This window comes from Synchiropus splendidus, chromosome 1 (genome assembly GCF_027744825.2).
Source record: "Synchiropus splendidus isolate RoL2022-P1 chromosome 1, RoL_Sspl_1.0, whole genome shotgun sequence".
In the NCBI taxonomy this organism is placed as follows: domain Eukaryota; kingdom Metazoa; phylum Chordata; class Actinopteri; order Syngnathiformes; family Callionymidae; genus Synchiropus; species Synchiropus splendidus.
In genome coordinates, this window is record NC_071334.1 from 52,845,906 (window position 1) to 52,873,809 (window position 27,904).

General features: G+C 40.9%; 1 protein-coding gene across 2 annotated transcripts; it reads left to right on the forward strand.

The window, feature by feature from the left end:
* Positions 1-27,801, forward strand: ccbe1 (collagen and calcium binding EGF domains 1). Of its 2 annotated transcripts, XM_053850641.1 has the most exons (11): positions 1-279; positions 360-440; positions 17,899-17,951; positions 18,158-18,292; positions 18,634-18,771; positions 20,044-20,153; positions 21,235-21,340; positions 21,407-21,537; positions 24,068-24,103; positions 25,584-25,619; positions 25,926-27,797. In XM_053850641.1, the coding sequence occupies exons 1-11, from the start codon at positions 176-178 to the stop codon at positions 26,199-26,201; spliced, it is 1,206 nt and encodes a 401-aa protein (XP_053706616.1). In that variant the 5' UTR covers positions 1-175; the 3' UTR covers positions 26,202-27,797. The 2 variants fall into 2 exon arrangements, with proteins under 2 accessions (XP_053706616.1, XP_053706617.1); XM_053850642.1 differs by lacking the exon at positions 18,158-18,292 and having other exon boundaries at positions 25,926-27,801.
* The last annotated feature ends 103 nt before the right edge of the window (positions 27,802-27,904 follow it).

Sequence of the window (27,904 nt, forward strand, 5' to 3'; positions counted from 1 at the left end):
TTCCGGGTTCAGTGAGATGTTCGTTTCTGCGAGCGTGATTTTACAGGGTGATGACGAGTTGAAAAAAAGAGTTGATGAAGGAGGCTCAGCGAGGAGGAGGGTCACAAACTTCCCCGCGTAAAGCAGCGACGAGCTGCTCCTTCCAACATTCTCAGTCTGGAACAGCGAGGAGGAGATGATCCCCGGACAGCGCGGGAGTCCTCTGCTGCTGACCGTCACCTGCTTGTCCTTCTCAGGGGGGCTGCTGTGGTCCTTCCAGGAGGAAGATGCGTCCAACGGGTAGCTTTACCAGACAAATGCCAGCCTTTTATTTCGCATTTGAATGTGACGCGATATTGTTTGTGTTGCTCGATGCACAGGGACGGTTGTTCTGAGGGTCACATCTCCACCACCAAGTATCCCTGCCTCAAGTCCTCTGGCGAAGTTACCACTTGTTACAGGTGAGTGGCAGCTTCTGCTAGCAACCACGTGGGTTCTTCCAATGTTTGAATGAGATGTGGCTGGAGTTTTCTCTGGTTAAAGCTCAGTACAATGAATTGCATGTAACAATGACAGCAGTGTGACTAATGTGTGTGTGTATACAAAAGTCTAAAGGTCTTGAGGTACTGACTTTTTCTGTACTGTTGGTATAGAATATTTACGTGGTGGGAACCCTTAAAGTTTGCTGGAACGGCACATGAAGCAGTTACTGCAGCTTTTTGTTAACTTATACTTGAGCTCTTTTTTTGTATTTTATGTGAAGCAACAAGACTTAACGGAGTTTTCAACAACATTTCTATGCACAAATTAACAGTGACAGTGAAACCCACATGACCAAGAACTGTTTCAAACAGTGAAACAAAAAACAAAAAAAAATAAGGCAGTGAGTGTTGGGGGACGCCACCTTATGCTGGATGAGAACCCTGGACAGGCTTCTCTCGTTTTAGCTGCCATACTTTAGATTTGTTCCCAAGAAGGTGTTGCTCGAAGATTACAGCACCACTTATGGGGGACATCAGGTGACCTCACGCAACATGGGCACTTCAGTTCTCGCTCCGCTCTGGATGTCAAACTTTTATATAATGTCCAGCATCAAACCCAAAAACTATAAGTAAGACGGGGTGAAACAGAGTTCCTGTCCTTTTTTTTTTTTTTTTTTTTTTTTGTATCTGGACCCTCCATTGGAAAGCAGAAAGGAACACAACACCACCTATAGGCCTGGCATATGTACTACAACCTTTTTCATCAACCTGGGACCCGTCTGAGAAAAAATCCTGGTGAGAATCCAGTTACCAATGTATGAAAATTTTTCTAGGCTCAGTGTGAATTAGATCTCTCATAGCTCCACAAGCTAACCTCATCTTACGTGTGCACCATAAACATAATTTGGTTTGCGTGCTGGAAATTTGTGGAAAATGGATTGAGCTCTGAAGGGAAGCCGTCTAGCAAGCGATCTCCTCTGAGAAATTTGATCCAAAAGCAGATTCACCATTTAGAATATTTCTGCCCTCGGTTCAAGCCGAGAGCGACATCCTGTTTGATCCGGAAATCTCCGCTGCAGTAAGTTTCCCACAAGTTTTATTTAAGGATGTGTAAGTGCTCGCAGACTGAATCTGGGTGCATTGCAGTTCACCTGTGGACTGTCGGCTTGTAGCAAAATATGAAGATTTAAAAGACAGCGTAATCCCCATTAGGAAGCTTTGATCAATTCTGTGCTTCATTCAGGAAGAGTCATAAGGCTGTCACCTGTTAACTTATATGTCTCTCACACTGTTTATGTATATAATGAATTTGCCCTCTAAAGACCAAAGGTAAAAATAAAGGTTTTCAAGACTTTGAACTGGGCCATTCATTACTTTAGTAAGGCAATACAATCCACATGGGCTGCCTAAAAGCATGCTTGTTTGAGGAATGGCAGAACAGACGAGAGACAAATCTGAACTGGACGGCACTTTGATCCAAACCTAACCCCCTCAAAGGTTCCCAAATCTGTCCTGTAGCCTTGACTTATTCTTTAGGAAGGGTTGTGCCACTGAGCGCCAACGTGAACTCTTTCTTTGTTGCAATCTCTCAGTCCACACACTAAAGAGCACGTCAAAGGCTGCAACTGCAGAGAGGTCATGTGATTGTTGGTGTCTTTCTGTTAAGGCTGTGTATTGTTTAGAATCTTTCGATTCAGTTTCAGTTCTTTAGGTTGCTGTTCGATTCTGTATCCATTCTATTTCATTGTAATTCAAATGCTTTGATGCAAATTCAGTGAAAGATTAGAAAAGAGAGAGAGAATCTTGTTAAATATTCATATTTGAATTTGATCATATGTCACATCACATATTGCACAATGAAAAAATCTGAAACAAAAGTGTTTACTATCAGCTATTTGTACATATAAAGTATAGATGTGTGAAACATAACAGGGATTAAAATTCTTGGAAATGTGGGTGAGCTTACGCCTCACTTTGAGCATGAAAATTTTTGTTTAGGAAGAGCAGCTGGCCATTAAGTTCAGGCGTCACGGCGCATCTCTGGGCTGTGAAACTTTCAGCTGTAGCTGAGCACATTAGCGGGGAGCAGACTTGTCACCTCTGCATTACAGGCTCGCGAAGACACACAAAAATAATGTGTACAAAGTGCGAAATTGTACCTGTTGCAAACGTTGTTACCATCACTGATCTCGTACATGCATGTGTTCTTTATGTCTGTATTGCTGTTCGATTTAAAACCAGTCAAAACCAACATGGTGACTGTGGAAAAAAGTATTGATAATGTTCCTCTTGCACAAAATAGTAAAACAGAAGCAGTGTCATAGGAGGCGGTGGTTGGTGAGGCCATTAAATGCATCACACCATTTAAATATACTGGCCATTTCCACCCATCCGTTGCAACTCACCATTGATGTCTGGGATGATATAATACTCGACAATGTAAACAAAACATTCCGAAGCTGCTTTTCCGGTCGGCGACGTGTTTTTGGAAAACTATTTACAGCATTATGTTTATTGAACATACAAAGAAATAGCAAAGTATATTCACATGAAGTGTGAGTGAATACATTAGCTATGTTCTTAGATATGGCATGTGAGGTGTTTTTAAAGCGTTAGATGAATGTAAATAACATGTTCGTCTACACTTTAATGTGGATATGCTTTGCTGTTTGTTTGGACGTTCAATATAAAGCTTGCTGTTAATAGTTTTGCCAAAAGTCAGCATCGCTGAATAGTGGCGTCACTGAAAGTAACGTGCCGTGACTTCGGATGGGCAAAATTTGTTTGCCAGGTCAGAGGCAACTAGAGTGGAAATACGTTTTTTTTTTTTTTTTTGAATTATCAACGTTTCCCAACTATGATGTCAGAGTATCTCTTGATACAGCGCACTGATTGCACTGAACCAGACATTTGAATTTTTGTGATCACTAAGTAAATAAGCGGCTGGATGAAACATCATTGAAGAATGCTGCTGCTATAAATCAGTGGATGGAAGAAGACCTGGATGACTTTTTGTTTTGTGAGCGTCATTAATAAACTGTGAGTGATTCACAGGTCGACCTTTCACAAGCCAAGAAAAGGAATAATCAGGCGCTGTTTTGTAATCTGACTGTGCTTTTTTGTCCGAAAGCATTCGTCATTGGAGCATTTGCAAGTTGTGAAATAGCCAGGAGGAGATAGATAGTGCCTGCCACTGTCCAAACACATCATCTATATTTGAGCAGTGATACACTTTTAAAAAGTATGTGTTTATTCTCATATCTTTTGTACGTATTAGTGCCCAATGTGAACAAAAGACCGAGCGCCATTCTTCTGACTGCCACATTAAATGGCTGAAGCCGCGTCACTGAGGAATACGTCACACTGCTGCCAATGCTGTGCTTTCCAAGAGCTTATCGCACGTCACATTTTTCACATTTCTCTTATTTAAAACGCTTCCAAACCACAGTCGCTGCTCTGGCTGCAAACACAACCTCTGAACATTTTTTTCTGTGACTCATCAAAAAGACAGATTAGCTGGACGACCCCGCAGAGTCTAACCTTTAGTGTATGAGTGGTTTTGCTTGGAGTCCATGCAGCAGATTTTGCAGAGCTTCATCATTTAGTCAGCAGTTATCCTGCTAAGTGTTAAACCCTGCTTTGTGCCTGTGGAGCCCTGCAGAGAATATACCTGACGGCAAATCTCTGAGCTTTCAAAACATAAAAAAGCTCTGGAGATTTGCCAACCACTATTTAAAAAAATAAGAGGGAAAAGAAAAGCCACTGTACTTATTGGGTTTATCTTTCATTCATTGTGCAAAAATGGGCAGTTTGTTTTTTTCAATTTGCCCACCTGCTTAAACCTTTATGACGTAGGTGAACTTCTCCTTGTGGTGATGTGTTTATATTCCATCATAGTCTTGATAATACATTTTACGAATAGGAATATTGTTTGAAGGCTAGTTATAGTGACACTACTTATAGTGGTGCAGTGACATTCTGTTTACAGTAGAAGCTAACAAAGAACAATATAAAATAATACTGAAATATTCATAATCATATCATTTTTGTGAGTGTGACATGGATGGCAATGTTTGTTTTGTGATTGTGAATTTTTGCCAGACCACCCGCATGGTAGTGAGTTCATATTCATTTCATCCGTTATTTGTCCACTCGAGCTGATTATTTATCAGACAGATCAGATGCTCTCATATCACTGTGCTCTAGTTATTTATGATATTTTGTGTTTGCTTCTTCCTAAGTTGACTCATAGGAGAAGCTGCCATTTTCCCAGAAACATTTTAGTAGCAAGGACAACAGAGGCATGTTCTCTCAGGCAGGTCCTGGGTCTGTCCTCATCTGGGTCCACGGGTCATCCTGAGGAGATGCTCATCTGGCTTCTGTTGTTGATCAGGAAGCGCCCCTCATGGATGACAGTGCTCCTCCCCTCTTTCTAAGGGACTGTCCTGCCACTCCAATTCATTTCTGAAGCCATTTACTTTTGGCACCCACTCAACTTGTGACCAAACGTGAGCGGAGGAATTCAGATCGATCTGTTTTTCCTTGCCGTCACGATGATGGATGAATCTCAAAATCTCCTTAAAATGTTAGTGGCCTTGCTTTTTGTAAGGGACTCCCTTCCTTGAGGTCGTCCTTATGGAACATAGAACTTGACTGTTCCTGACTGTAGGACTGGTGTCCAAACGGCATAAGCGGCTCATGTGTTTCTCCTCTCTGTAAGCTGTTTTGTGAGTTATTTTGCTGCATGTTTGATATCATGGACCATCACAGTCATTACAAGATGCGATCCGATGTTTGTCACGTTCACAGTCTTGTGTGTGGGTAATCATTCTTCTGCGACTAAAACACCGATTACACTGACCTGATATATTGTGTACACAAAGTCTGCTCTCTGACCGAGCGCGCTCTCTCCTGCTGAAGCAGTTACACATAATTGATGTGTGGCATGTGTAATTGGTGCTTTGTTATGATTCCAAGTCGTTTGGCTGGTACTGAGCATTTTGTTGTGCGCCTCAAAACTCTTGTCCTCCTTTCTGCTCTTCAACTCAGGAATTCAAAGGAAAAACTTAAGGCTTAATCTCTTGGCTGGTCCAAACAACACTGTTTATACTCCAGGACATTACTGTAACAGTGTGCAAATCAACTTCATTGGTGTTTTTGGAGATGTCTTTGCTTTATTCTTCATCCCCCCCACACATTAGTCTTTCTTTTTGTCTGTGACATTGCCATAAATAATTCAAATTCAAGTCTTCTAGATATTGCCTAATCAGGAAGTGATTTATCATTGGTTAGAGTCCAACACCGGAGGGGGGGAGATTTTTTTCCGATGTAATAATCACTTTAATCTGATTATTCCCCTTGGCAAAAACAGCAAGAGGCCGTATATTCTTTAATTCACCGATCTGCTTACTAGATTTTCTCCAACATACAATTCCCATTTTAGCGGAACTTGTGTTTCCTCCATGACTGTGAGAGGCTTTCAACCTCCTTTTGATATGCAGTATTTCTGGCAGAGTACTATCAGGCTACTGCTTGTCTGACCCCCTGACTGTTACGCAAAAGAGTAAATTTATGGAATGTGTACGATTACCATCGCTGTTGCTGGAAAGCAAAGACATTCAGGTGCAACTCAATACTCGAAAGGTTCTCAGAGGACAGCTGGGATTCTTTAAGGGTCCATTGTGATGTACATTAAGTGACTTTTTGGCTCTGCATAATGTCTGTCTGTTTTGATGTATAGCTTCTGATATATCAAGAAATATTCGCCCAGGTGTATTAATTTACACTGGGGTGTTCTATATAAGGCTCAATAAGAATACATTCAAAGTTATGATCAAAGAGGGCTAACATACCCCCCTCCCCCGCACAATGTCAAAATATCGTCATTCTTGTACGTGCACATTTTCACGCTCTGTATTTATTGCTCAAGTCAGTGAGCTGAAATGTACTACATTATCTTTCATTGAATTATACTGAATGCATGTCTTTAATGTGTAACACATTAGCTAGTCGACTTGTTCTGTATTTTTTAAATAGATACATTTTTGAGTTGAAGATGAAAGCTGAAAGCTATTGGCATGCACAAAACAGTGACCAGCGCCAAAACATATACATGTCAGCTCTTGTTCTGTTGTTCGAAGGCAGCCACCTAGTTCAGGGAAATGATTATGCGTAATATCTTGATTCAAACCACATCTGGGATTACTATCAAAATATTTTTAGGTTTACTCTCAACCATAAATTGTTTTTAGGCAGGAGTGCATTGTGAGCTAACACAGCTTACCATTCAAAAAGTGAGGAAATAAATTACTCCTCTGAAGTGGAATAATTCCAAACTGTTTCCCAACTCGTGGAAAATGCTTTTCAGGGCTAGTAATGCCAGCTAATAAAGTCAAATGCTTTCGTACAGTACGCATCATAAATGCTACTTAAAGCAGAAGTTGTTTGCCTAATTGATGTTGTTAAGAAGCTGCCAGTGAAATATTGCACACTTCTTCTTTTGCAAATGCACTTGACACATCATTACTTAAAGTGAGGCCTGTCAGGGCAAAAACTCCACCATCTGTTTTTCATACATGATCAGAACGTCAAAGCATATTTAGAAATGTCTGTCTACTGTACTTCCTGCCACTGCTGCTACTTAAAATGGTGGAGCGTAGCTGTCACTTTAAAATCGCCGTCCTGGATTGATGTTGCGATAGCGTCACCAAATAAGCTCAGCAACAAGCGCGAGCACTTCCTGATCTGTCTTTTTAAGGCCCACTGTTTTCACAGATATGAATCAGGGATTAAAATTCTCAGTTGCAGGCCAATTATTTCCAACTCTTATCGGTTTATCACAGAAAAGAAAACCTGAATACTCCATAAACGTTTCTGTGTGTATAAGACTTTATAATTTAGTCGAAATTTGAAGCCGACCAGCCGAGTCATACAAAACTTGTATGATGATGACCCGCGTTTAAATTATGTGATTTACAAATAATACATTAGTACTGTACTTATTTATTTGATCAAATTTGGCAAGAAATCTGTCAATCTGATTGATGGTTTTAGGTATACAATAAGGTTCTGCGTGTTAAAGCAAAAATGACAAACCCGAGTGCAACATTCATTTAGCAAGTCATTTAGCAACTCAAGAAAAGACTACAAGTCCCATCAATTGTGTCATACATGTTGTTAAATACTAAGTGCAATAACATCAATATGTTGTTGAAAAATTTTTGATTTAGATAAATGCGTCAAAAGGTGCAAAGATACTGTAGCAACACTGGGAAATTCTACACAAAAACTATTGTTCAAGATTCTCTTTGTAGATCACGTGTGTCAAACTTACAGCATCTGGACTAAAACCAGTTCCCGAGTTTTTTTTAAACATTTTGACGGATATATATATATATATCCGTCAAAATGTATATATATATATATATATATATATATATATATATATATATATATATATATATACAGGAGAGGTAAAACAATACATGGATACATATCTTTTGTGTCATGCAAGGAAATGCTTTCCCTCATTTTCCACTCCCTTACATGTGTTGGAAGGATTTAAGTGTCAAGTGGATGGGAGGACATGTTGGGGGATTCCACGGCGATAGAGAAACAGTCAACATCCTCCTCATGCCTCTCTAGCTCAAAAATGAAAGTGGCATTTTAGGATGATGAAGTAAACGGTCTCATATACAATATGTTCACCAATGTATTCTTCTTTCTTTCATTAACAGGATGACAGATTTTGCCCTTATTTCTGAAGCTTATGTTTCCCCCTTTAATTTGGTTAGTGCTGATTGTGTTTAGCAAATAGTATAATTATTCGATTTATCTTTTGCATAAAGAAGAAAATATGGCGAAGAACAGACCAGGAAGGACCTGGGCATCATTCCATAACTGAGATTGGCCTGCACAGTAGATTTAAATAATCCCCCGTCTTTGCTAACTGAAACGTGCTGGGCTTGTCCAGACCCTTGCGGAAATATACCATGGATTACAATAAATACATTTGTTAAAAAAAATTCAATAAAGGACCAAGTGTAAATGCTTAAGCCAAGACGCCTAACGTTTACAGAATAACATGCCAAGCGTTTGGACGTGAGTAACAGCAGACAACAGCCAGTCATCCTTCAAACCTTGCGTCTAACTAAACCTGGTGAGCAGATTAATGAAGGGTAAAAGCGGTATTTCATTTTAACATTTCAGGTGGACTTTTCTGCTTCTCTTATGTGAGGCTTTGTTTTCAAATCAATCCTCTTTCACTCAGTTTGTTTTCCACTTATACACGTTGTCATAAAACCAGCTTTTGTTTGATTTGGCTGCCTCAAGTTGATCCATCTTTTTTTTTTTCTTTCACTGTGGTCACGCTCTGGTCATTCTGCGGGTAAAGACATGGTGATGTATAGAACACAGAATGCTAGGTTTTTCCCACCCAATTTATTTTGGGTTTGTTTAGTTGTCATGGGGAAGATAAATAATGTTTCATTTTTTTATGTCCCTGTTTTTTCCTGAATCCATTAGCAGTCCAAACAATAAGATGAGTGGTTATTAGAGTTTTCATCACAAAGGATAGAAGTATTTACAGTATTTTAACCCCACCTTATTTCAGACATCGTCTACATCTGTGTAGAATGTTTTTACCCACTAAGCCAATTTACCAGTTTAAAGAAATAGCCATTATCATGACTCTGGACGTCCTGCAGAAGACCTTCAGGTTATTATTGAAGTAACTTAGCAACCACAAAATTCACCAAATATGTTTCACATTAAGGGGAAAGAAACAGAAACCCAATATTAAAGGCCTGGATTACAAAATTGCTGACAGGAAGTTGCTAATTTTTCCCTAAATGAATACAGTATATCAAATAATCTCAATGTGGTTTCTGTAGGAAGGAAAGTCCATGGTAAAAATCTTTGTTGACATCTAGAGGTGTATCAGCAGAATGTTGGGAAATTTGAGGGGAAACAAGGGCCACCCTGGAAAGATGTTGATAGATTTCCCAAAAATATAGTTCTGCTGGTCAACACCAGGGGTGTCTGAGTTGGACTCCTGTGAATACTTAACCTTGCTTTGGATCTCTTCAATGTTGATGTTCAAAAGTGCTGGATTGTGCGCCCAAGAGTTCAAAAAAATAAAACTAACTGAAAAGCACCAACTGATTCTGGTTCCCTGCTGCACGATTATGGCCGACGTTATTGTACCAATTATTTTTATCGATATTATGATCAAGATTATTCATTTTTATTAATTTTTCATGATGGATTTTCATTTCTTGACTTTAAAATCATCCCATCGGCACCGTGAGGTCTTTAGTTCCTGACCTGATGTCACTGACTAAGTGGCTTCAAGTACCATTTGTTTTCTATCACACCTTATTTTATGTTCAGAAGTGTGATCACGCAGAAGCCACTCGCTCAGCAGTGAACGGTATTGATTTGTCTTTTATTTACCAGAGTGCAGTTACAGTCCAGTTTATTTGATTCACCGTACACTTTGTCAGTCAACTGCAGTTTTTAAATACTTGCAGTAGCTTCTGCCCTCCAGGTAGTTGCTGGTAAGAAAGCACTTTGTGATTAAACTATGTTTTGAAAGAACATAAACTTGAGTCATACATGGTGTTACGATAGATAGATAGATCTGGTCTTCATTTACCACTTGTGCGTGAAACAGCAATAGAGTTTGGAGTTTTGGATGTGATGATAGCAGTTAAAATTTGAAACTGATTTGTGGAGCGAGCAGAAATATCTCAAAATGTTTGAACGTTTTGAGTACAGTACAGGTCAAAAGTCTGATGAACCCTCAGACTACTTGCAACAGCAGGAGTAAAGGATTGAAATCGGCATTGTTAGTCACCATGTTGGGATGTTACAGTGCCTCAAGTTCTTTTCTCCAGAATTTGGGAGTATATTTTGCGGCTAGACAGTACGAAATGTTGTTGTTTTTGGAATGGATACACATATGAAGAGGGGAACCAAAACGACAACCCACGTTTGGCACTCAAAAAGCCCTTCAACATTAAGAGCTTTTTTACGTTTCCTCACAGATCACATCAACCTCTGGGGCTTTGCTAGTGTGGAGTTTTTAGACCACCCCAGTGACCTTAACCAGAGTGATTGATAATGATAGTCTTTCATCTTCGTGCTCCGCCGTGGAAGCAGCCGGAGTCAAAGTGGTCTTTCTACCCTTTGATAACATTCTCAACATCAACAATGTCATACCCTAAATGTATTGGCTCGGATTGTTCCCACACACACTTTGGTCACTCACTGTGGCTTTATAATTTCACATTGTGGTCGTGAGTTTATCACAGAAAATTGAAATAGCATTCTGTATTTGACATTCTGATTTAGGTTGTTTTTAACGATAAGTCTGACTCAGGTGCCTTTGTAGCTGTGAAACAGGGGCCAAGAACATTGACTCAGCAGTCATTTACCAAAGGGGCTAAGTTAATGTACCATGATGCAGATCAAATGGGCTGCCATTAGTTCTGTAGGACGAATGAGTGCAAAGATGGAAAGTGCACTATAGGAGGCCATTACTTTTCAATTGTGGTTTTATTTAGACAGATATCACTCATTTCTGATACTATTAGTCTCTTTACCACCCAGGTCTGCTACATTTAACTAGACCACCTATTCTGCTTTGTGGAAAAGTTGAAACCTGAGAAGTTCGTACTTCATTTTCGTGTTTTTCTTCTTGGTACGATGCTGAAGTGGTGAAAGTAATTACCACCACTAGGTGATGTGGTCAGCTGTGTCCGAAAATAACTTCCTATGGTGGTGATCTGGACCCTGGCCGTATTCCGATTCATTGTGAGAGAAGATGGGGGGGACGCTGCAGGGGTGTTTGTTGTCTTAGTGAAACAAAAACGATCAACCATCTCTTTGCTTGACCAGAGGTCAGCACTCTCTCTGTGATTTCCTAGTTAAAGCCTCATCAAGGTCAAAACTGTTTTCCGAAAATGTGCTCTGCACACTTGACACAAAAACAGTGAATGTCGATTAGGAATTGGGTCTATCCAAGGACAGAAGCCGCGCTGTGACATCACTTGGTTGGACAAAAATAAACAAGTGTCTCCTAATCCTAATACTAAAAAAAAACTTTGAATAGTTGTCTGATAACAATAATGCTGAGTGTCGTCGTTCTGCTGGGTATTTATTTATTTATTTCTTGAAGCATACATTCACACATGGGCAGAACTCAGCATGGTGTCTTTTGTTAGTGATATCCATACTGAAAGTGGGCCATTCATTTGATTTATTCTTGTAAATATGTGTTTTGATTTGACATGTTTTGTTGAGCATATGTCCTTTATATGACCATTTCAATCTTTTACATGAACCCATTTGATGATTGGGATCGATTAAAGAAGAATGCAGGTCAAAGAAAACAAAAGTGTGAACATAAAACGGATATAACTGCTGTTACAGTATGTTGTAATTCACTTGCCTAATCCTCAAAATACTGATCTCATGTGCTTTATGAAACCTGAGTTTCCATCCAGGAGCTCAAATCCTTTCCTCTTTCGATTCTGTTCCATCAAACTATGACTAAGCGCTTTTCTATCTCTGTTTCCCATCTGCGCGATGTTTCTCTGTTGAAGAGCTTTACTGGAGTTTTGGATCCTTTCGACAGATCTGTGAGAGATTGTCTGATGTCATTCTGTGTCCATAACTATCCTCGGCTACCTTTCAAAGGTTGCATCTTTAACTTAACTCGTCATTTAATTCCAAAAGATTGCGAACGTTGGTATATGAGAAACAGTTTCCACTTCAAGTGTACCATCATTTGCAGTTGTCATTCGATGTCCAACGTTTCCAGTCAGATGGTATCACTGTGCAAAGCTAATATGGGACTGCTATCTGTTCTATTGGCAGATCATGGCAGCAATTTCTTTTGTCTTTACCCTCATTTTAACTAATAGTCCAGTTCAAATTAATTTCCTTGCTGAAGTCCCCATTAAACACGGAGAGTGTGAATGATCTGTTCCTCAGTTTAAGGTCTTATTTGAAGGAAACTGTACACCATTGATCTCAGCACTCTATTGAAATGTACTCTCCAGTTCTTCAGTATATTTATGAACAAACAAAATCAGCCTTCAGGTTTTTGGTGACAAGATTTAACAACCGTCAAACCAGCAGTAATGAAGATGGAGCAAGAGCACACCATCTGTCCAGCATGGTCGTCTTTGAAAATAAGTGGTTTATTATTTCATGTCTCACCAAAACTCTCTGTTGTCCAGGATGTGTTCGAATTAGCACTCTCTTCATCAAAAAGCTTCAGTTTCTAAACTCCACAAACAGTGAATGTTTGGGTCAGGCCCCCGAGTAGCCTCCATTAGCGACAACAGTGGCTGCATCAGTCCTCAGAAAAAGGTCAATTTGCACTCACTGGCATCCATGCGGCTTCACTGTTGTAGCTATTGCAGCATCCGATGCCCATATGGTGATGCACAAGTAGGAAGACGGGGAGGCAGCCAAGCAGCAAATCAGCAGGGAATTACAGGTGGTATTTCGGGGAGTGTGACAGTGTCCAAATGCCATATGCAAGAGAATCAACCCATCCTATTTTTAGGGAGAGAGGAATATGCATGAGTTATTTAAAAATAGTTGTTTAAAACTAAGGGAGGTTGGGTTTTTTTAAGAGTTGAATGGAATAACTCAAACAATATTAGTGTAAGAGAACAAAAGAGGTTAGAGGTAATGACCATAAAATGATTCAAAATGCTAAATTCCACTATTAAAATTGAAGTCCAAGCCTTTAAGGAAAATAACACTCAACACCTACTTCACATGCATTTATCATCCCAGGGACCTCTCCATCACATTGTATTTATCTGGCGAAGGTTTAGTGCCAGTAATAACCATCCTCGCATGTAACTTTTTCTGCTTGCATGAATCTCTTACACAGCTGAGCTGATGTTGGAAACCTGCGGTCTATGAAATGTGCCTTCAGTTGCTGTGTTGTCTGTTACTCCAACAAGGACGCAACACTGATTGAGAGAACATATAACACAGAGATACACACTTTAATCTTGAATGGTTGTTGACATTAAATGGAGTAGCGTATCTGAGGGGAGCGTCATACCGCCGTGACGAAATGCTTTCCACTACAGAGGAAGCACAACCAGCCCCGTTGTCTGATTTGTCTCTCTCCTGAGACTGTTTTTATGGCATTTCCAAATTATTCTTTTCTGTCTGGAAGTTTGGGAAACACACTCATCCAGCCAGTCTGAAGAACCACATCATCATTCTCTGAACCCATTTTGTTGAGTTCTCCTTTTGTGCATTTGCCAGTCATTCATCAGACCAACCCACACAAATGTGGTGTGCTCCAGCACTCTCAGGAGATCATAAGCTGATACTGCCACACATCAGCCTCTCAGTTCCGGTATTAGTTGGGATAGCTATGCTGTTGTTGTATTGCAAAATTGCCAAAAAAAAAAAAGTACACATGGTAGCATCCTTTGGGTTGATGCTAGTTAGGGTGGCAGATGGGGTGGGGAGCTCAGTCTGACTAAGAAGACTGAGATATTTGCTTTGTTGTGCTTTTCAAATCTAGTGTACCCGAGTGCTTCAACAGTTCGCACTGGTTTGATGGCAAAGCCATTGAATAATGTAGGGATGCTCCGATCGATCGGTCAGCGATCATGACGCTCTGATGCTGGTATGATGCGTCCTACTCTCTGCTCACGAAGCAGCAGCATGTCTGGTGTGGAGCTTCTTTCAGTCTGTAATGTAAAGTTTGCATCCTGCAGCACAGAAAATGCCGCTCTGGGAAGCGCCTTCAAATTAAACACGTCATTTAAAGCGCCAGCACTTGACGGAGCACAGAGAGTTTTCTGGGCTCGTGAAAGTGAGATTGCTGGTAGAGTGATTAGTGAGGTGGCGGTTACCTATATTAATGAATCTAGAAAAATATAGCCACATCTATTGTCCGCTGCTCAAGTGCGGCCTCAGCCACTGGATCCCCGACGTCTGTCTCACCAGACACTGTTTTGTCCCCAGGACAAATGTATGTTATCCCTCATGCTTGTCCTGGACCTTCTCTCATTTATATCGGCAGAATACGATGTTCGTCATTGGGTCGTTCGCGAAGTATATGTCCGTTCTTCTCCCTGGTCTGCGGAACAACGCGTCGTGATTGGCTGTCATGTGTTGGTCATTGTTTTCGTTTGATATTGCGACAAAATCAGAATCAACTCGTCTGCAAGGGAAAATTTGCACCCATGAAGGAGTTAACCTTTACCGAATAGGTCATATGCAACGCATATTGTTTTCCCTGGCAAATATATAAAATGATCTACAGATGTGCAAAATTGCGAAATCAAATAAAAACAACAGTACAGCAGCCAATCACGATGCGCGGTTTGGCAAATGTGGTAGGGCCGATTCGGAAAAGGTTAGAACTCCTTCATGGATGCTCATTTTACCTTTGCAAATGAATAAAAATAGGTATAATTGTCTGCTCATTTCACATATTTCATTCCTCAGTGTGAATTATGCAAAAATAAACACACTTTTTTCAACCATTATGAACTATTACAACGGTCACCCTGACCCCACCATACCCCCCCCTTTTTTCTTCAGAATCTCACAATTGCTGCTGTTTATTTGTTACATGGTCATTAAACTCCAGAGCAAGTGCAATGGGTCGACTGGGTCAGTCCTTTTCCTGACTGTCTGTTTTTCTTCAATATCAGAGTTGAGCAACATCGGTAACAATCACATGCAAATAAAATGAATTGTGTTACCAGAAGTCAGGCCATGAGGTGTTGTTTATAAACCGTTTCCTCAAACAGCTGTAAGGAGATGATGGTGCAAAGATCTTTCACAGGAACTGGAAATTACTGTGGAAAAGTATCAGCAATTGCAGTTACAGAAAATTGTCTGGATGTTGTTTGGAAATTCCAGATGGTTGCACAAGAAATGGAGCTTTTATTGTGAAACTGGATGGAAACCTTTGAAGATTGAATCAGAGTCTGGCATAGAGTCACACAAATGCTGTCAGTGGAATTATAACTAACAACTATGTTGAGTGATTCTTATAACAAGAGAGAATTCACTCACATTTTACTCTGGAAATCTAATCAGTCCATTCAGTCTTCTGGTGTTTATAATTAAAATAATTGCCATGGTTGCAGTTGCTCTCCCAGACTTCCCACTCTGGAGCTTTGGTTTTTCACTGTTTCCTTGTAACGTAGAAATGACACAGACGTGCACTTTTAATAAACACTTTATTAAAAGTTTGGGTATGTGGATAAACTGAGGTTCATTTAATGTTGTATGTGCAACACAGCTGCTGAGGTTCAGTCTGAGCGAAACTTTCTTAGTAAAAGATCCATCTGTCACCGGGATGCACGCTGGCTGCTCAACTTAGGTGCTGAAATCTTCTGCTGTTCTGTCAAGTCACCTCCAAATGTATATCAGTCAACTTCAGTGTTATTGTGCAGAAAATCTACCAAAATAAACACTGAGAGGAAAGTGTTTTCTCACAGCTGTGTGTGTGTGAATTAGTGTTTTACTAGAAGACAGCTTTGACATGTTGGTTCAAGCCAGTTCTTTTGTTTATAAGGAGATTTTGGTACTTACTGGTAACCTGGGATGTCAGACGACGTCCTGCCTAGATTTTTAGTAGCAGCTGTAAAGTGATTCTCGGGTGACTAAACAGCCAGTGATGGTTTCGAACAAGTGACGAGAAAGTGACAAGGTCAAGTCAAAGGTCATGTTGTCAGTAATCTCATGCACATTACCTAAGTGTTGAAGTGTAAAATGAGAGCGTCAAGTCTCAGTCTGGAGAGAAGTGTCTTGGTTGCATTTGGGACGTCTGCCTTTTTGTTCTCGCGCTCATGAATATGGATGTATTCTACATCTGTTTTGGATTTATTTGCATGAAGCACATGTGCAGCAAGCAGCCAGCCAGCTCAGCACTTTCATTGTTATGAAAGGTGGTTTGCTTCCGTCTAAGTTTGCCGTTTGCTTTGTGTACTGAAGACTAATTAATCAGTCTTTCGGAAGTTACCAGCGGAACTGCTTGTCTCTTACATTACTTCACATGGCTTCGACTGTTTAAATGACACCAGGATTGATGTGGATGATTGAATGTGGGTTGTTATGAGTGTTATCACTCTTATTATTCACCCAAGGAAACCCATTTGGTGTGCTCCTATGCTTGAGCTTGTTCTCTCAGCTACACCCAAGCGTTAGATAGAAATACCAGTCAGAGAGCACAGTTCTCTGCCATGCATCTTTTGTCTGCATAATGAAATTCCTATTTTAGCCAAGGGCTATTCAAATGAGGTCAGTGGCAGAGCACGTGGGAGTAGTGTTCCGGAAGTCGGAGGTCAGTCAATCTTGGGTACAACAGTGGTAACTGTGCCGAGTCAGTGGTATCTAGTAATCCAGAACACAACATGTAACCCTAGAGAGGACACTCTTGAATCCAGGGAAGTCCGAAAAAACGCCCATTTGACCACAAACATGGATCTACTTTCCTTTTTGGGAAACTGTTCTCCCACATGGATGTTTGTATGCCATGATGTTGTGTGATTGTTCAACTGACCGTGCTTATTTTTCCTCGGCTTTGTTTGTTGTCAGAGTCCTCTTTCCTTTCCGGGATTTAATGTGATTTAAACTTGTGAGTCGCCAACCATATCGCCTTCCGATTGGCTATCCCTCTCTCACAGCCGCTCGAAAACATCTCATGTCATGCAGAACAAAATATGTTTCATTGCTTGTCTTGAAAGTTTTCAACACCCCAATCTTTCTTTGACAAACTCAATAACTCGTAGCTCGAAGGGCCTCGAAATTATATTTTTCTAATGTGGATGATGAACAGAAACCTAATTTTGGCACAAGAGGAAGTCTGGGAAACATTTTGTAAACTGTCTCAAGATATTAACTTGCATGTCATCTAAACTTTTAAAACATGTCGATGGCTAACTGTCAATGTGTGGAGTATTTGGCTGTGTAGATGTGACACTATTGACACGATCAAGGAAATGTGTCGACAGCTGGTGAATGAGTTAAGTCATTATACAGGTAAATCTCCCTCAAATTCATTAAGTCACTCAAGTGAAAATGTGTGGTAATGCAACATTCTTTTAGTGGTGTGAAATAAAGCAGCTGCTTCTGAACTAAATCACGGTCATGTTTTAGTCATGATCAGTAGAAGCGTCTATTCAGGCCAAAATTACAATAAGAACACAATGCTGTGTGCCACGAACACCACGCATCATTAGACAACATTCAGAGCTTTCAGATTCAGTGAGATGTTTTTTTTTCTTTAGTGACTTTTCAGACACTATTCAATGACAAGAAAGTCCTGACTTTCATGGCAAAACTTTGTAATGAATATGAGGAGTCCTGACAGTTCAGATGAGCTTTATATTTTTTAAAAAGTGGAACTTAAATATGTGTTTATCTCACTTTGCAGGAAGAAATGCTGCAGAGGATTTAAGTTTGTGTTGGGCCAGTGCATTCCTGAAGGTAGGAATTGTGTAATGTTCGTCCTCTTTGTATGGAGTAATTTTACTTGTGTCATTACCTCACTAAGTTTTTAATTATTCCTGACAGCCGTTGCGCTGAAAGTTTGCTTAACCTTCCTCGATTTTAGCTAACTTTCAGCGGCATGCCACTCAAAGCTGTGATTTAAGCAATGCACCCAGGAGTAGCTTTTGTTTTTCTTTCTTAAGAATTTGACGTGTGCGCCGGCGCCCCCTGTGAGCAGCAGTGTACGGACCATTTCGGGAGAGTAGTGTGCACCTGTTACCCCGGTTACCGCTATGATCGGGAGCGCCACCGAAATAGGCAGAAGCCATATTGTCTGGGTGAGTCCAGGTTTTGTTGAACTTTTCTTAAATGTAGTTTACATTTATAGTCAGTCATTGCTAAGTAAACAAGGCTAACAGTTCTGACACAAAATTTCTACCACCACGACAAGTGCTACATCTTTTCCAAACCTGAGTGGCCGTAACTATTTACCATAGGACTCTTTCAGAGATGCTTGGAATACCCAAGGTCGATATAATATAATAATCTTTCCCAAATTTTCAGAATAAAACCATGATTCTTTCATGTGTCACTGTGGTCTGTCCAGTAGGATTCAATGAGAATTTCTTTCTGTTAACTGTCAAATATAATTCTCCTCCTCCGGTCCATCACCACACAGACATTGACGAATGTGCGGAAAAGAACGTAAGCGTCTGCTCTCAAATCTGCCTCAACTCGGTGGGAAGCTACAGGTGTGAGTGTGAGAAAGGCTATTTCCTGGAAGAAGATGGGAAAACATGCACCAAGGGGGAAAGAGGTGAGGACTTTGTTTTATTTTTAACCCGAAACCCATTCTCCGCTCAACAGCTCTGCCTGTGATGTGAAGGTGATCACACACTGATATGTGCTTTGTGTCTGAGTGGGCTCAGGGAACTGTGCAAACACAGATGGCAGTCATTACACATCCCTCTTCTTTGCACTGCTTTGTCCTATAAACATCCATGCTGCCCAGTCGACTTCTGCCCTTCTCACATTTGCTTCAAAAAAACATCAGAAATGATCCAGGTGACCAAGCTCGAGTTACCAGTGGCACATTGAGGGTCGGCAGATTTGCTACTTCCTCCCATGAGCTTGTCTTCCATTACTCAAACATTTCACGGGGAACATGGGGCGAGTGAGAACAGACCCCACCGGCGGTCATGCTCCTGTGTTATGTCCAGCTGCTTCGTCATACAGTGAGAACAGAAGTGTCCAGACATTTTCAGTCATGCGTTAAATATATGCATCTTTAGAAATGGACTGATTGTCCCAGACAGGAAGCTAAACCAGCTCTGTAGTTCTTGGAATTCAATCCAAACTGCAGCAACGTATTGTAGAACCATCACCGGTGACATGCACGAATGGAAAACAATGTCTGTTGACAATCGATATGCTGCACTTTTAACAGTTTCAAGGAGCAGGGAATTCATTTAGATGCGTGTAAAAGTCACGACTATGAACACTTGTTTCTCTCTAGATTCAAGCAATGGCCATGACAAGTCTGAATGAATGGGGTAACATCTGTTCATTGTGTTCATTGATCCATTGATCAATCAACACCTCTAAAGCTCAGTTTATCCCACATGCAACGGTGCCACAGCAGGTACACAACAATACTAATCAATTTGGCAATTGACACCACCGCTGCTGCGGCTCGCGCCGCCCTCCGGCAAGTAAGGCTGCTATTTATGTTGGGGGAGCAAGTAGAGCACTGATACGAAATAAAATGATCAGGACACCTTGAAAATACTACAAAATCAATCTTGTTTCTTTAAAGTCTCCAGAAAGAAAACAAGCGCCAGGGGTCACTCCTTCATCGACTCAATACAATAGATTTATTATTATGCACGTGTCGTGAGATTTTGTAAACCTTTTAAGCTGGTGTGCTAATATTGCAGCTACTAGAAGATGCAAGGTCTTCATTACTGTTTTACACCCTCTGCTCATCTCATTGAGTTGACTTATACATTGATTTTTTTTTTCCCTGTGTTTTTCTTCTCAGTTATTTAATGAGTTCCATTCAGTACACTGACATCTATCTATCTTCCAGCACTTCATCTCTTTGATGAACCAGATAAGGCCAAGAACACTGGAACCTGCTCACTGTCCTGTGACGATTTCAACCAGCTCAAGATGTCAGTTCTGCAGCTAAAACAGAAGGTGAGACTCTCCGTTCTAAATATGGAAACCAGACTCGATAGGTTTCAAAGCTACATTAAATGTATTTGTAATGTCTTCCCTTACAGCAGAACACTTCTCTTGTTAGCCTACACGTCCATGCGATCGTATCGCATTAGAAAGAAAGCAAGTTTTATCATTCTCTGAGGACACGTTAGGCTGCTATAGTCCCCTTATATTTGTAATGTTTGCAGAAGACATTTTCACTGCAGATCATTGACTTTCATGTAAGTGTGAACCTGACAGTCACTGGTGCACGTTTCCCTCCGCCTTGACTCGGTCTACTTTACCAAAGTGCCTTTGCCAATTGGACCGCGAGTCCATCAACTGCGGCGCTCGGCAGCTCTGCGTTGCAACACATGATATATTGCTTCCAGCTGTGTGTTCTTTGAGCCGTCTGCTGTTACACTGGATATACATTTGAAAATTAAGCACTGTTTGTGTTGCCTGCCACGTCATATTATGTGTCAACGTTATTGCAAAAGGTGAAACTATAAATTCAGGTGCACTCGTCAGTCCATACTGTTGCGTTTAGCATGGGTTGTACTTGGCTCTCATCGAGGAGATGTCAGCCAACTCCTCGCAATGTTACACTTAGATCAAAGATACTAAAGATATCATAAAGCTTACGGAGGGGAAGATCCTCCACCCAGTTCTGAATAAAGCAGAAAGGTTGTATCGCCCTAGAGCTGTCGGTGTTGTTTCATATAGAGGACGTTACAACAAGAGTGGACCATTGAAATAACTGTTGTCACTTGTACATCACTCACTTATCCATAGCAATCGTCCACTCAAATGTGAAGTATGTCTCTGTTCAGAACATGTTTCACTGTGTTTCTTTCAGTCTGTGGAGAAAATCTTTACCTCAACTCATGTGAAAGTAGAAATGCCTGAGAGACGCACAACACTGTAGTCCTCGAATGCCAAATTGAATACTGTCGCTCACATAACATCTAAATTAAATGTTACTCCATTTAATTTAGATGTTAAATTAAATGGAGTTAGTGAATGTAATTAGTGAATGTAATTTTTTTTTTACCTTATTTAACTTTCCTTAATCAAGATGTCCATGCTGTCGAACAGCGCTGACGTCCCAGAGCAGATGACAAGTGAAAAAATCCTGACGCCCTTTATTTTAATGGGCCCTCCAGGACCCCCTGGTGCTCCAGGTAAGATAACCTCTTTATTAAACCAAATATATTTTAAGAAATTGTGCTTAAAACTAACTTTATTAGGTGACCAAGGTCCAGTCGGACCTCCAGGACAGTTGGGGAAGGCCGGCCCGCCAGGACCAAGGGGTAATATGGGACCCATTGGACCCACGCCAGACCTGTCCCATATTAAAAAGGGATCTCGTGGCCCTGTGGTGAGTGTAAAGAAAAATATGTTCATAAATTGTTCTAATAATTTGTTGGTCAGGAAAACCGACATTAGAAGACCAAAGTCAATCGGAAGACTGAGGTTAGAGTTCATAGAAGATTACAATTTTTTGGGGTGTTTAGGGTGACGGCAATGGATGGAGACTTGAAATTCTACCAAATTGTGTTTAACTCTGCAATGGTGCCTCGGTTTTTGAACGTCTCGGAATTCAAACAAATCGGAATTCGAACAAAAATTTCTAGATTTGGATTTCTTGCTTTGGATTTCGAACAAAAATCCAAAACTCGAACGCCCCCGAAATAAGCCGAAAAAAACATAACGTGCGCGGACCGATCAGCTGACCCACGACGCTCTTTGTTACTGTGTATAACGCAGCCTCTGTATGCAGACGTGTTCTGTTAGCTACATTTACTGACTGTTTTTTCTTCATATTGAGGTGTAAAACCTTTCCTGTCTCCACACTGGAACATGGTAGAGTGTCACAGGGTCGCTCCAGCCTCGGAGGTGTGGAGAGCCAAACTGCACAGAAGCGCACATTCAGAGCTGGACACGCACCGGGCACCTCTTCACTTCTGGAGAGACGTCACTCACTCTGCAACCCCTCCCACATGCAGCGGCCACACACATAGAGGAACAGCGCACCTGCAGCAGACACTCTACATTCACTCCGACAAAAGCCAATTTTAAGGCTTGGAACGCATTATTTATTTTTCCATTCATTGTAATGGGAAAATAGATTCAGATTTTGAACAATTCGCTTCTCAAACGGCCGTCTGGAACGGATTGTGGTCGAGAACCGAGGTACCACTGTATCTTGTTGCAACGCTACCACATATTATGTACTTCAATCTCGTATATGATGGCCACTACCGCTGGTATTGAGTAAGTTCTTCTGAACCAGGTGGTTCCCCTGCACCATGTCTCATCATGGCAACATCACTAAAGTCAAGAAGATGTCAGCAACATCATCCCTTTCTCCACCACAATTGGATGAAGGATGCCACGAGTTCCAGCATTGCATAAAAAATGTCTAAATGCATAACCAGGTCCACTTGTTTTCTTTGGCCTTGCAGTTTTTTGCATTGGCTTGTAAGCTCTGACCTTTCATGGCAGTGTGTGGGATAGAGTGTGCAGGACAGAGATGCATATCTGCATTTCAAGAAATTCTGTTTTCCGGCTTTCGTCAGGGTGATAAATCAAGCTATCAGCACCTATAATGGATCTTTTTCTTTTTTTTTTTTACCCACGGTTTCCAAACCAAGGAGTCTGGGGACATATGTCTGTTTGTACATTCTGGACATAGCAGTGTTGCTGTACATTAGGCTGGTGAGTTAAAATATCATCAAGGTTCAGGATGTTGATAAACAAAAAAAAATGAAAGTATAATTGGTTGGATTAGTAGCACAGTTTATAGATTTGACATGTCGGGCCTGTGATGGAGATTAATGTGAGATCACCGTGCCTCAGAGATGTTGGACCTCTTCGCGCTTCATCTATGTCACTTCTTTGGGAGACAGATCAAAGTGATTGAAAAGAGCCTGAAGGCGGGTCCTTATTATCGGATCATTGCTGTGATGCATTTTGATAAACTTGCCAGTCGTATGCTCCAAAATATTTGGGTGGAAAGAAACCTGAGATGTCCACGTTTAGCTGGGAAAGACACAGGTTACCCAAGTAACCTTTGGTGAGTGACCTGGCCACTTCATCTATAACCAAGCACATGACATCTCTGCCAGTTTATTTTGTCAACTTTTCAACAGAGAACAAAAAACATTGATATGGAGCTTTCCATCTATTGCATTTACTCGCATATAAATAGTGATAATGACAGTTGTGGATACAGAAGACATGTGCTCTAGAAATAATAATTCACTTTAACCAGGTTTATTGATGTGCCCTGACAAACTGCAGGCTTTGATGCGTTGACAGTCATCATAACTGATGTGCCGACAAAAACAAAACAAAACAATCCTGCATACTGTGTACTGTTGACTTTGCCGTTTTTGTATCCCCAATTAACCTCACTAATATCATGCCTGGGCAAATGAATGTGGCCTTGACGGCGCCAGAGAGGACCCACCTGACAAGTTCTGTTGCCAGGTTGCATCAATCAGAGCAAACAGCCAATGTAGTTTTCAGCCAGTCACTCTTTCACTTTGGCGTAGTGAGCTTCTAAGACGCAAAGTTCTGGTGCACCGGAACCTTGTATGAGCAGAATACAAAGAGGAAGTGACTTGCAGGAACAAATTGTTGTAAATAATGTTTCTTTTTTTTGTTCGTTTGTCTAATAATAATATCTATTGCACTGAAGCTGAACACTTCAAACATCTTATTGATGGAAACAGCTGTCTCAAGTCAAGAAGTTAAAGAGTATCAGCAGATGAAGAATAGCATCCCATTATTACAAGAGGAAGATTATTGTTAACCCTAGCAAGGACATCTAATCTAATCTAATCCCTCAGTGAACGTCGTTTGAATCTGCTACTACTATAATGGCATGTGTTCTTCATTCACAGGGGCCTCCAGGAGCACCAGGTAGAGATGGTCTGAAGGTGAGGTCTGGGGGCTGGAAATGTTCTTTTACATTAAAAACAAAACAAATCCAGCTCTATTGCCGCTTGAGAGTGGAGTCGCCTGATTTTGAGTTTGACTGCTGACACAGAGGAAAGTTGCGTTTGACTGCCAACTTTCATTGTGTTGTCTCCAGAATATAACTGAGGTTGAAGCCTTGGCATTTATTTACATGGTCAAAGGAGCACTTTTCTTTCAGGGATCCAGAAGGTTGGACGTCTGCATGCAACAGTTAGGTTATCTTTTTCTTTGAGAATTTTTACGATAGTAAAAAGTGAGTTACCTGGTAAGTCCATAGTTACTACTGTGAGATCTTGATACTGAAATGTTAATTCTCACATTTAAATTGCTTTTTAAATAAATATATGTTTAAGTCATGTGGAACGCGACGACACAGACTCACCTCCTTGACATTGGAAATTGACCCGTAATTCACAGTGCTGTTAATGCGTCGTCTTTTTTAGTTTGATTGTGTTTTGTTTTTCATTCATGGCTCATAATTCCATGTCTTACAGAGAAGTTTAAATGAAAACTTTCAGAGCACACAGATTGTGCTTCACCCACAGTAGGTCTGTTTTTTATGAAAGAGCAGCTCTGGTTTGAAGAGTTTAAAAATCCACCACCCTTAATGATGCTTCAAAGTTTTCATTGGAAAACAATTGAAAGGCTCCAAACACTTCGGCCTCATACAGCAATGTCACAGAGATGTCGGAATGAGTTTTGATGAAAAGCAGAGGACTTAGACGGATCGGCCAAGTGATTCAGAAGTTGAAGTGGGACAGACCCCCAAGTGACTTTGATTGCACAGGAAGTCTGTTGGATGGTAAAACAAACAGCCAAAATTGGATGTGAACCAAAATATTTACGCGGACAGGATAATGTGTTCGTCGATTATCCGATATATTTCAGCAGATGAAAACCTGCTTTCTAATGTCGCACCAGGAGATCTATTCCGGAACTGTGTTTGTTTTGGGATTCTGTTCTACCTGTCTGTCTGGAACAACGTTGTTACATCTGCCTTGTTGACTCAGTATGGTGGTCTTTGCTACGGCTGTCGGGATGTTTGTGTAGATAGATTGGAGGTTGATGGTAATCTGCCTCTGAGAGCAACAAATCCGAACCATCTGCCAAAACACTCACAGCCCCGCACTGACCCGGAGGCTGAGCTGCAACCCCAGTTGTCACATCAGAGTGCATCTTCTACAGGTCATTCAACCATAACCCTTCACACTTGAGAAGCACTCACGTCTCGGGAACTGTTGAGTTGAAGGGAACGGAGTAACAGAAATGATCTTAGGAATGACGCCCGAAAACACTGTCAATCAGTTAGACCTACCTGAAAAATGTTGATACATCAATATATCAGTAGAATGCTTTGACCTCTATATAACATTTCTATTTAACCTTTTACCTTTTCTCTGGTAACATGACTTTTCTTTTCTCTTGACGCTCATCCTCCAGGGGTCCAGAGGAGCTCCAGGGCCAGCTGGTCCACCAGTAAGACTTTTTCGATTGGCATTCATTTATTGAGCTAATAAAATGGTTTCCTGTATCATCATACTGAATCAAACCATATGGCTCACTGATACAATGGTGATTCTGAACTGAAAACTTTGAACTGGAGAACATGGGTTTTATCCCTGGTTCATTTGGGAATACACTTGAGGGTGATGTGTTTTGGGGTACTGCAGGCTTCACCCGCTTTCCACACCATAACAAGTTAATAGTTCATTGATTCATAGGTGGGCGTGGTTTTACTACTGTATGTCCGGTAAGTCAAACGTAGTGTCTTGTTGTCCTCAGGGTCCACCTGGCTCTTTTGACTTCCTCCTGCTGCTGATGGCCGACATTCGGAATGACATAGCTGAACTGCAGAACAAGGTGTACGGGCGCCCTCCCAACCTTCCGGGGGAGGGCATTCCAGATTTCCCCGATGGCTGGGGGGACCAGCCGGACAACTTGGACTTTGGCTCGGGTGACAGGGAGTACAAGGAAACTCCGAGATCTGGTGGAGGATCCAGGAGGAACAGGAAGAAGAAACCAGCACGAGAGAGAAAAGGCTTGGACGGGGATTATTGATTTTCAGTATTTTTATGTGATGTATATATTGTTTTTTTATTTATCTGCTGGGTGAATTACCTTCTTTTTTTAATCACAGATGTTTATTTTTCTATAATATACAAAATACTTTTTAAAAAAAAACAGTAAGAGCAAATATAATGGAAAGATACCTTACCTTGTGTGTAAGAATAATTACTCCAGATTTCATTTTGTTGCCACTTAATCCCCTACTAATTCATATCATATTCACAAGGAAACTATTAAGATCAAATGCCACTGAGAGAGCGGGACAAAAGGAAGCACTGGGGGGAAAAAAGGGAAAAGTTGCTACAGTCTTGACAATCCTGCTCTTTTTTTTTAATCTATCTATAATATGTGAATGGCATCGTGGTACTATTTTAAGTTTTACTTTAAATAAAGTCACTTTCTGTCTGTACCTGGCAATGACTATCAATTGCCAATGAAACAGTGTATGTATTTCAGGAGGGTCTTTTCTGCACTAGAGGGCGACATTTCAAAGCTGAAAACCAATGGATGACGTAATTCATTCATAGCCGTATGTTCCCACGACGAACTGACATGCGACCAGTTTAAAGCGACCTGTGAAAACTACCACACATCGCAACATTGTGACTTTGTGACACCACTCCCATTGTCCTGCTCAACGTGTAATAATGTTTTCACTCCAACTTGACGATGAAATATTGCGTGGTGACAAATGATGTCACAGTTGGAAGAAGCAGACCGGGACCCAGGGGTGGGAAGTTGGGCTATTGAATCAAACTGCAAACTGATTTTTGGACGTAGATGCCTTTTATAAATAATAACAACAACAATATGTTTTCAAACTCCTGCTTTTTGACTTGCAAATGTATGTTGCTTTATTTGAATGAGTTCCACAACCATGCAATTGTCCCAGTCATCACCTTCTCCCGATCCCCCCTGAAAAAAAAAGAAAGAAAACAAACCGCAGCATAGAAACCTGCTCCCAAATATTTATTAGCTGGCAAGTGAGACTGGGAACTTTCAAATGGCCTTTTCTGTCCGCATCATTAGTCTTGGCTAAATGTTTGGACCCAACCCCAAATATTCAATTTTCAGGCATAAATTTTATGGCCAGCTTGATAAGATTATAAAGTGGTCTCGACATGGTTCATGTCCTAAAGGTCCGTATTGTGTTTCCACGCATCCAGATTAAACCCAGCGCTTCTATGGGGTTTTCAATAGTTTGTGGGCTGCTGAGTTGCTTCCCAGCCTCTAAATCTTCTCTGAATTGTCAGTACTCCTCCTGTGACATGGTGAGTGTTCCTGAGCATCAACAGAGATACACATTTTCCCAAAGTCGCATTATGGTGCATTACTTTCCCTTTGGAATAACAATAGTTGATAAAAGATCTTGTGCGTAGGTTTCAACAAAACACTGCTCTGGTGGAGCAGCATCACAACATGAAGCCATTAACTTTACCCAAGGTCCTCATCGCACCATTCATCACATTGACGTCATGGATCCTCTCGTGAGTTATTGCATGCAACCTATCAAATACAACCTGAGCAGCAAACCCCACTAAGTCACACACACAGCTGTCAGCAGTGGTGAATTGTTTTGCTGCAGTCTCGATAGGCAGGGTGGACGGATGCCTCACCAACACTCGATATGAAGTCATGTCTGAAGAAGGACCACTGAGCTAATCTGGAGCTTAACTAAGATCATCGGACATATT